At 53.7% G+C, this 9,765-nt stretch overlaps 1 protein-coding gene and 1 long non-coding RNA gene across 2 annotated transcripts in view; one reads left to right on the forward strand and one right to left on the reverse strand.

Annotated features, from left to right (window-relative positions):
- GNA11 (guanine nucleotide binding protein (G protein), alpha 11 (Gq class)) overlaps nucleotides 1–7,090 on the reverse strand; it is a 10,473-nt gene extending 3,383 nt beyond the window's left edge. The window contains exons 1-5 of the mRNA XM_005858814.2: nucleotides 6,905–7,090; nucleotides 4,911–5,065; nucleotides 4,184–4,312; nucleotides 1,195–1,324; nucleotides 886–1,039 (exon numbers count right to left, since the gene is read on the reverse strand). Of these exons, the coding sequence (XP_005858876.1) occupies nucleotides 886–1,039; nucleotides 1,195–1,324; nucleotides 4,184–4,312; nucleotides 4,911–5,065; nucleotides 6,905–7,051 (715 nt within the window). The 5' untranslated portion in view covers nucleotides 7,052–7,090. The remainder of the gene's footprint in view (nucleotides 1–885; nucleotides 1,040–1,194; nucleotides 1,325–4,183; nucleotides 4,313–4,910; nucleotides 5,066–6,904) is intronic.
- On the forward strand, nucleotides 7,014–9,482 carry LOC106724835. Its single transcript, XR_001360665.1, has 3 exons — nucleotides 7,014–7,091; nucleotides 7,706–7,712; nucleotides 9,471–9,482. It is a non-coding gene; the product is annotated as an uncharacterized LOC106724835 (long non-coding RNA).
- The last annotated feature ends 283 nt before the right edge of the window (nucleotides 9,483–9,765 follow it).

Raw genomic sequence — 9,765 nt, forward strand, 5'->3', positions numbered from 1 at the left:
GAGGCCCAGAGGACTGAGCTCAGAGCCTAGCACCCTAATCCCCGCCAAGCCTCACTCAGGTTTTTAGGGCAGGAGCCAATGGCCCAGATCACAAGGCCCCACCCATGACCGGTCAGGCCAAGCCTGTCACCCCCAACTCAAAGGCTGCACACTGTGTTTCACAGGCAGTAGCGCTTAGGGAGATGTCCCATCCATGATCCCTGCTCTCCTAACAAGCATGGGCACCCAGCATGGGCACCACCACCTGCCTTAGAGGGAGGGAGTGGCTGAGCGCCCTGGGGCAGACAGCTACAGCTCACACACAACAGAGTGGGGGTGCCGAAAGCTGGGATGGTTCACACAGGAGTTGTCTGCCCTCCATTAGGAGCTCAGCTGATCCAGGGAGGGGTTGGGACGGCTGTCCCGGGTCACTCTTTATTCCCAGCACCACGCTCCTCCTTATGGCCGGGCCACTGAGCCCACATGAACTTCTCACTCTGCGTGGGCAATCAGGGACAGGCCACTGAGTGGCGGACAGAGCTGAACATTCCAGCGTGTCCCTCCTATTGCTGTGTACTGACTGCAAGGTGCCTCCTCCCACAGATGATGCTCTCCCTGGGGACAAGGCCTTTCTGCTTGGGAGGGTCCTGTAGGAAGCAATGAGAATATAGTGCAGGGCCACGGGAAGCTCTGGCCTCACGAACCATGCTCAGGCCTGAGGGAACCACCTTCCTCGTGTCAGATGAAGGCACCAAGGCCCAAAGAGGTTAAGGGTTGTGCTGGAGACACCTAGCTCGCCTCCCCGATAGATCCGGTCAGGTTCGGGGGCTCTGGAACATCTCCTGGTTCTGCGCGGGCCATGCAGGGAGGATGAGGCACAGAGAGGCAAGGATCCCCCGGACTCACCATCAAACTCGGGGAAGTAGTCCACCAGGTGGGAGTATAGGATCTTGTCCTCCAGCAGGTCCTTCTTATTGAGGAAGAGGATGACTGAGGAGTTCTGGAACCAGGGGTAGGTGATGATGGTCCGGAACAGGGCTTTGCTCTCCTCCATGCGGTTCTGTAGAGGGAAGGCTCCGGGATCAACGAGGCCCTGGGAGCTGCCCTCATCCAGAGCCCTCAGAAGGGCCAGGGGCTGGTGAGTAGGGGAGCCCCTCACTGCTACCCAGGGCCTCCCTCCCCTTGGCAGTCCAAGCGCTGGGCAGGGCGTCTCACCTCGTTGTCCGACTCCACCAGGACTTGGTCGTATTCACTAAGGGCCACGAGGAACATGATGGATGTCACATTCTCAAAGCAGTGAATCCACTTCCTCCTCTCGGACCTTTGTCCTCCCACATCCACCATCCTGCGGGGGACAGGCGTGCCACAGGGGCTCAGTGCTGGGCTCTGCAAATAGCACTACTTCCCCCAGCAAGCCCCTCCCCACCAGCATGGCTCTGTCTGCTAGAGTCACAGACACTCCAATACCCATTAAAGCCCCAAGAGTACACCAATATCAGTTAGTCATGAGTGCCCCAATACCCATTAGAGCCTTGAGGGTCTCCCAATACATATCAGAGGCAGAAGAGCCCCCAATATCCATTAGAGCCACAGGGCCTCTCAATACCTGTTAGATCCCAACAGCCCCCTAAAACCCATTAGAGCCCTAAGAGTACCCCCAATACATGTTATAGCCACGAGGACCTGTCCTATCTGTGGGAACCAGGAGCGCCCCCATACCTATGGGAACCAGCAGTCTCCCATATCTGCAGGAGCCATCAGAGCCCCCCCAGATCTGTGGGAACAGGCCTCACATCTGATTTCTGCCCTAACAGGAGCCCTTGGTCTAAAGTGCCTAGTGGAGCCCTAGCCAGTTTGGCTCAGCGGATAGAGCGTCGGCCTGCAGACTGGACTGAAGGGTCTCAGGTTCGATTCCAGTCAAGGACACATGCCCAGGTTGTGGGCCCGATCCCCAGTAAGAGCCGTGCAGGAGGCAGCTGATCAATGATTCTCTCTCATCATGGATGTTTCTCTCTCTCTCTCCTTCTCTGAAATCAATAAAAACATATTAAAAAAATAAAGTGCCCAGTGGACAGGCACTGTGTGTGGATGTGAGGTGCGAACCCAGTGGGACCTGCATGTGGGCCCACCCTTGGGCCCCACATCCCGCATCTGGAAACACCCTCCCCTCATTGGTCGTGACGCAGCATTGTCTATAAAACACTAGCCCTGGTTGCGGCCTCTGTTGACGAACACGCGTCAGTAACTGTGAGGGGACAAAGGGACAGCCACAGAGAGCGAAGCTGTGTGTCCTGTTACTGGGTGAACACAGCAGGCTGCAAAGTTCACTATCCAGCATGAGAAGCAGGTAAAACACAAGAGGTCCAGAAACAAAAAGGGGGAGGGGGGCGGGACTAGGGATGCTGTCTGAGAGACAGGGTTAGTTACAGGGGATTTCTTTTATCTGTTGTTAATTCTCACCCGAGGATATTTCTTTCCATTGATATTTATTTCTTTTTTGTTAATCCTCACCCAAGGCTATTTTTCTATTGATTTTTAAAGAGAGTGGAAGGGAGGGAGAGAAACATCGATGTGAGAGAGACACATCGACTGGTTGCCTCCCACATGAACCCTGACCAGGGCCAGGGATTGAGCCTGCAACCAAGGTACGTGCCCTTGACCGAAACTGAACCAAGGACCCTTCAGTCCATGGGCCGAGGCTCTATCCACTGAGCCAAACTGGCTACGGCTTCCATTGATTTTTAGAAAGAGTGGAAGGGAGGAAGAGAGGGAAAGAGGGAAAGAGAGAAAGAGATACATCAGTGAGAGAGAGACATTGATGGGTTGCCTCCTGCACAAGCCCCAACTGGGGTCGAAGATGGAACCTGCAACTCAGGTACATGCTCTTGACCGGGAACTGAACCCATAACCCTCCAGTGCACGAGCCAACACTTTACCCACTGAGCATACCAGCCAGGGATGAACTCCCCAGGTTTTTAAAGATTTCTTACAATTGATATTTAGAGAGAGAGGAAGGGAGAGTGAAACATCGATCACCTGCCTTCTGCACGCCCACTACCAGGGATTGAGCCCACAACCCAGGCATGTGCCCTGACTGAACCAGCAACTTTTTGGTGCACAGACAATGCCCAAACAACGGAGCCACACTGGCCAGGGTCCCTATGTTTTTATAATAGGAAAAGACTCTATTTTTAAAAAGGAAGACAAAGGCCATAAGGGAAAGCAGCTCCCAAGCCCCCAACCTGAACTGGAGAAGAAAGGTGTTCCTACAGCTGCCGCCTCCTACAGACACACACTGCTGTGTGGAAGGCAGGGCTCAGACAGAAATGGCCCCAGGGACGGGCTGAGACGCAGGCTGCCACCATGGCTAGCAGAGGCAAATCCACCTGGTGGGGATTTCACAGAGGAGACTCCAACAAGCACAGGTGGACGGCGGACATGCCAGGGTGACTATGAAGAGCAGGAGGGTGGTGACAGGCCAAGAGCCCTGGTTCGGATGCCAGGCACATGATGGCAGCTGCAGCCAGTCTGGGGAATGCCATCAGGGACAAAGTGTTTGGGGTCACAGCCTTTCTGGGGCATGAGCCTCCCCAGTGCAGCTGGGCTAAAACCAGGGCCCCCGGGGGCCAGGTCTCAACACGAGGTCCGCCCTTTGGGGCCAGGCCCATCTCACACATCAGGCCAATTAGGCCATCTTTCGATGACACCTGAGCTCCGATCAGTGCCAGACCATAAGCTTGGTGCCAAGGCCCCTGGCCTGCCTTCTTGATCACACAACCAGACAACAGTGTAGCTGGATGAGGGCACAGCTGGACAAGGGGCCTGCAGGAACCCTCAATTGCTCCACAGCACCCCTGCTCTGGTAGGAACTCCAGACCACCCACCCACTCCTGCACAAGTCAGCACCCTCTCTCACACACACTCCACTGCAAAGGCCCCACCAACAGGCCGTCTCCCCGAGGCCACCTCTGGCCAGCCGCAACAGTCACTGGGGCCTGGCTCACTCTGAAACTGGAGATAGTTACTTATTCATAAATCTTATCTCCCATCCTGGATCAGAAGCTCCCTGAGGGCAAAGACCAGGATCTTTGCTGCCCCCACAACAGGGGCTCTGGGTCTGGGAACGAACAGCCCTCACAGCAGCCTGCAGAGCCCCAGGCTTCCCCAGAAGGCCACCACTCCCAGGAAACCAGGGCACAGGCACCTGAAGATGATGTTCTCCAGGTCAAAAGGGTACTCGATGATGCCGGTGGTGGGCACACGGACCCGCAGCACGTCCTGCTGGGTGGGCAGGTAGCCCGAGGTGGCAATGCGGTCCACATCGGTCAGGTAGCTGCAACAGAGCAGGGATAGGGCTGCTCAGGCCTGGCTGCAAGGGGAGGGGACATCCCAAGCAACCAGGAGGGGCCTGCAGGGGTCTCACCTGAAACAGCCAGGAATACTCGGGAAAAGATGGAACAAGGCCTCCCCACCCCCAACCTGGACAGGAAGGGGCAGGTCATTCTCTGGGTCTCATGGGACATAATGATGCTGATCAGGGAAAGACTTGGGAGGGACTCTAACAGAGCTGCCCAGGATGCCGCTCTAGAGAACTAGCGCCAGGGTTTCCAAGAGAGGCTGCCCGGCTGGACGGGGACTTTTCAGAAATGAATTTACTATTTTAGGGTCATTTCAGAGCCACAGGAAAGTTGTAGAGACACAACAGAAATTCCCAGCACACACCCACCGTCCCTACCACGAACATCTTCAATTAATTTAGTGCATTTGTCACAACTAACCAGTCAATATTCAGTGTCATTAACTGAGTCCACCCTTTTTCCAGGTTGCTTCAGTTTCCCCTAAGGTCCTTTCTCTTTCCCAGGACCCTGACTAGGACCCACGTGACCTTCAGATCATTCTCTGGCGGGGCAGGCGGGCAGCGCCTCACTCACTATTTGGCGGAGTCGGAGAGCTGGTACTCCCGCCTCCGGTCATAGCACTCCTGGATGCCAGGGTCATTCCACAGGGTCTTGATGGCGTTGACGTACCGGTGCTCAAATGTCGTCACCTTTTCCACGTCCACTTCCCGGATCAGGAGCGCATTGGCCTGTGAGGGCAGGAGGAGGAAAGGCCATGGGCTTGCCAACGGCCTGGACACAAGGGGTGCATCCCTCGTCCCAGGATGTGGCCACACTCCGCACCAGCCAACCAGAGTCAGAACCATAAACTCTAGTTTTGTGTAAACACGAGGGAGAAACAACAAGGATGACCGGCTGCGAGTATCCCTCAGTGCCAGGTCTCAAAGCAAACCCAAGACTGGGGCACTTTGGAGCAGGGCCTGCCGGGCCATGTCCCCTTATGTAGGAGGGGGCTTTTGCAGGCGGGGGAGGCATGTGCCAATCAAGCTGTATTTATAGAAACAGGCTGCAGTTTGCCCAGTTCTGTCCTAGATGCTGATGGTCATCTATGGTCCAAGTGTGAACTGGACTCTGAACTGGGCCTTAGCTGGAAGAGATCCTACAAACCGAGACCCAATGGGCCAGAGGCTCATGCTGACCCCACGTGTGGCCCCACAGCCAGGATGGTGGGGTTGGTAGGGGTCCCTAAAAACCTGTGAATTGGGGTAAAGGTAAGAACACACCTATCAGAGACATATTAGAAATCTGGCTGACTGGCATTCTTAAGCCTAAAAGTAAATTAATTCATTTAAGCCATATTTTGACAGATATGGACTCCATGCCATGCATTAGCCCAAGGAGAACTTCTGGGCATGTGAGAAGTCTCCGCAAACAGATCTATGAAAGCAAAGGCGAAGAGGCCACCAGTGAGAGCCATGGGCGCACAGCTGGCAGGGCAGCCACTGGGGAGAGCAGGTGTCACCAAGTACAGGCCCAGGAGAGATGAGAAAAGGTGTGCGAATAAAACTTGTTCACAGATGTCACAGCACCAAAAAGTGAGAACCACCAAATGTCCATCAAAGGGCGGATGTGGCCCATCCATGCACTGGATTATTATTCTGCCATGAAAAGGAGAAAGCACTGACACTCACTACAATGTGGATGAACCTTGAAAACAATGCTCAGAGAGATAAGTCAGACACAAAAGGCCTCACTGTGTGATTCCATTTATGTGAAATGCCCAGAACAGGCACATCCACAGAGATGGGAAGTGGGTTCATGGTCGCCAGAGGCTGGGGAGGGACATGGAGAGTGACTGCTAATGGGGACAGAGTATCTTTCTTTTTAAAATCCTGACCCAAGGATATGTTTATTCATTTTAGAGAGAGAGGGAGAGTGAGAAACACTGAGGTGAGAGAGAAACATCTACTGGCTGCCTCTCGTACGCGCTTTGACTAGGGATTGAACCCACAACCTAGGTATGTGCGCTGACTGAGGATTGAACCCACAACCTTTTGGTGTACAGGACGACGTACCAACCAACTGAGCCACCGGCCAGGGCATCTTTTTGGGAAGATGCAAATGTTTTGGAATTAAATAAAGGTAAGGGTACATGATTCTCTGCAAATGTTAAAAACGAGTTGCACACTTTAAATGGGTGACTTTTGTGGTATGTGAATTCCATCTCAACAGAGCTGTTACTAAAACAAAACAAAACACACACACACACACACACACAACAAACAAACAAAAAAAACACAAGAGGGTAGTGCCCCCTCCATGGTTCACCAAGACGGCCAAATGTGGTGTGTAAAGCGCCTGGTAGGACAAGGCGTCCTCTGAGGGACTAGAACCCAGGAGCTCGCACAGCTCACGCCAGGGCGGCGAACCTGTCGCTGGCTCCCCAGTCCATTAGAGTGGGGGCAGGTACAGCTGCCTGACAGGAGAACTTGGGGCTCCTCCAGTATGTGTGGGCTCAGCTGTGGCCCCACATCCCCTTCAGCCCATGTGCTGCCCAGGTGGCACCTCCCCACAGGCTATGGCCTCACCTTGTTTTGCTCGTACTTGTACAGGATCTTCAGAGTCTCCATGGCCCGGATCATGGCCTGCATGGCAGTGAAGATGTTCTGGTAGACCAGCTTAGTGAAGCCCCGTTTATCCTCCTCCGAGTAGCCAGCCCCGTGGATGATGCGCATCTGCTTAATGAATGTGCTCTTCCCACTCTCACCTGTGCCTGTAACGTGCAACATAGCCCAGTGAGACAGAACAGGGATCAAGACCCACATGCTAACAGCTCGCACACTCGCCATGTCCCTGTGTTCCCTCCCTCAGCACACCAGTAGCAGAGTCTCTGGGACACATGCTTCTGGCTCCAAGTGGCTCACCGATCTTCAGAGGAGACATGGGACACACTTGACCAACAGGCGGCCACTCTTTGAAGCACATCCCTGAGATGTGCCTTGGTCATCCTCCCACAAGAGGAAACTGAGGTACGGAAAAGGGAAGCATGACATATGCAGGGTGTTTAGCCCCCAGGCACACAGCAGGCAGGCCCATCCTCCCAAGTGTCCTGCCAGGTCACAGTGACAGGTGAGTGGCCACCTCACTGGGCACCAGTCAGCAGAGCGCCAGTTTAACAGGCTGCATATGAGGGTTCGGAGGCCCATAGAAGTTACGTGTCTGTCCACCAGAGGCTGCCACCTCCTTACCGAGTCAGGCTGAGTGACCTCTCCCTTGGAGTTCACGCAGCCCTTTCCCAAGCCCACCCTGGGTCCCTGTCTAATCTGACAATGTCTGTCGACCTCCCACCACTCGTCTTTAATGAGTCCTTCCAGAACACTCTCCTTGAGAGCAGGAGTTTGGTATCTGCATCTAAGGCCACAGCGGTGAGGACCAAATCGAGTCGCAGGACTCAGGATCCTCACCTCAAGAAGCTCCTTTCTGATTAGCTCCAAACTTGTAACCCAACCAATATCAAGCCATCCTGAAGGCTCTACCCCAGGTGACCACAGCACTGTGTCCCATGTCCACCCAGAGGCCTGGGTGTCACCTCTCTGCCTTCCCACCACCACATCCACTCTTATCTCTATTCCGGAAACCATGCTGATGGGCGCATCACCGAACCCCTTTGTGTCTCATTTCTTCCTCAATCAGCATGAGGGGATACAACCATCTTCCTGGGCTTTTCTAGGGTGAGTGCTCTGACCCCCAACCTCAGAGAGGGGCACACTGAGGCTCTGCTGCCTCGACGAATCATAAAGTCAGGAAAACCATCAAGAAGGGGCCACTCAGGTGGCTGTGTCCTTACCTCAGCCTCAAGATGAGGCCCTGGTCTCAATACATGCCATTCAACCAGGAGTCCTCTGTGCCTCCCATCCCTCCAGCCCCACTCCAGCACCAGTGCAGCCCCTGGTCCCTCTTCCTGCTCCAGCCTCTCACGGCCCTGGTCAGCCCACTTTCGTGCACCCCCACATACACACACACAGGGACAGCAACTGCAGTGGCCTCCCACCAACACCCACACGAGGAAGCCACCCTGGAAGGAATTCCTCCAGCCCCTGCTGATCGCTTTACTCATGAGAGACTCTCAGCTAGAACCCTCAGAATCTTCAGAGATAACAAGTGTTTGTGGTTTTCAGCTACTAAGTTTTGGGGTGATTTTATTTATTTTAATATATTTTTTATTGATTTCAGAAAAGAAGGGAGAGGGAGAGAGAGACAGAAACATCAATGATGAGAGAGAATCATTGATCAGCTGCCTCCTGCATGCCCTCCACTGGGGATCAAGCCTGCAACCCTGCCCTATGCCTTGACTGGAATAGAACCCGGGACCCTTCAGTCCGCAGGCTGACACTCTATCCACTGAGCCAAACCAGCTAGGCCAGGGGTGATTTTAGTATACAGCAAGAGAGAACTTCTAAATTCTACGAATGCACTGTCTCAGGCCCTCAATAACACAACACAGGTTCCCTTTCACAGACTGAACCCCTGAACCCCCTTTTGGGGACTCAGAATATCCCAAACTTGCCAAACCCATCCCTCTAGGCCAGTGATGGCGAACCTATGACACGCGTGTCAGAGGTGACATGCAAACTCATTTTTTTGGTTGATTTTTCTTTGTTAAATGGCATTTAAATATATAAAATAAATATCAAAAATATAAATCTTTGTTTTACTATGGTTGCAAATATCAAAAAATTTCTACATGTGACACGGCACCAGAGTTAAGTTAGGGTTTTTCAAATGCTGACACGCCAAGCTCAAAAGGTTCACCATCAATGAACTAGGCTCATCTTCAGCACTCTCTGTGAGTTGACCTGCGTCTACCCAGCTCCAGGTGTTTGCCAGAGTTATGCCTCTGTCCATGGTGCCATCTGCTCACAGCCACCTGTGACGGGGCCTGTGCCCAGAAAACCCTGAGCCCCAGGCAGCAGTTCCCCTCTCTGGACACAGGGAACCGTTACCACTGCCTGTGTGGGGAGTCTCTCTGCAGGAGTCTGTCACCGGCCTCTGTGACAGGGAGCTCCTGGAGAAGAGACGATTCCCTGGGCCCCCCAGTAATCACTGCCCAGCAGCCAGGAGGTCTTTAATCAGCATCCGAGTAACTGACCACAGGCGCTTGAGCTCACTCAGGGAGACCTGAGTCACAAGTGAGACACATCACAAAGCAGGGACCTTGGCTATAGCTGCCTTTCTAGTACTTTTTTAAAAAAATAGATTTTTATTGATTTCAGAGAGGAAGGAAGAAGGAGAGAAACATCAATGATGAGAATCATTGATCGACTGCCTCCTGCATGCCCCCTACTGGTACCGAGCCCACAACCCGGGCATGTGCCCTTGACCGGAATCGAACCTGGGACCCTTCAGTCCACAGGCCGACGCTCTATCCACTGAGCCAAACCAGCTAGGG

This window comes from Myotis brandtii, unplaced genomic scaffold (assembly GCF_000412655.1).
Source record: "Myotis brandtii unplaced genomic scaffold, ASM41265v1 scaffold122, whole genome shotgun sequence".
NCBI classification, from domain to species: Eukaryota; Metazoa; Chordata; class Mammalia; order Chiroptera; family Vespertilionidae; genus Myotis; species Myotis brandtii.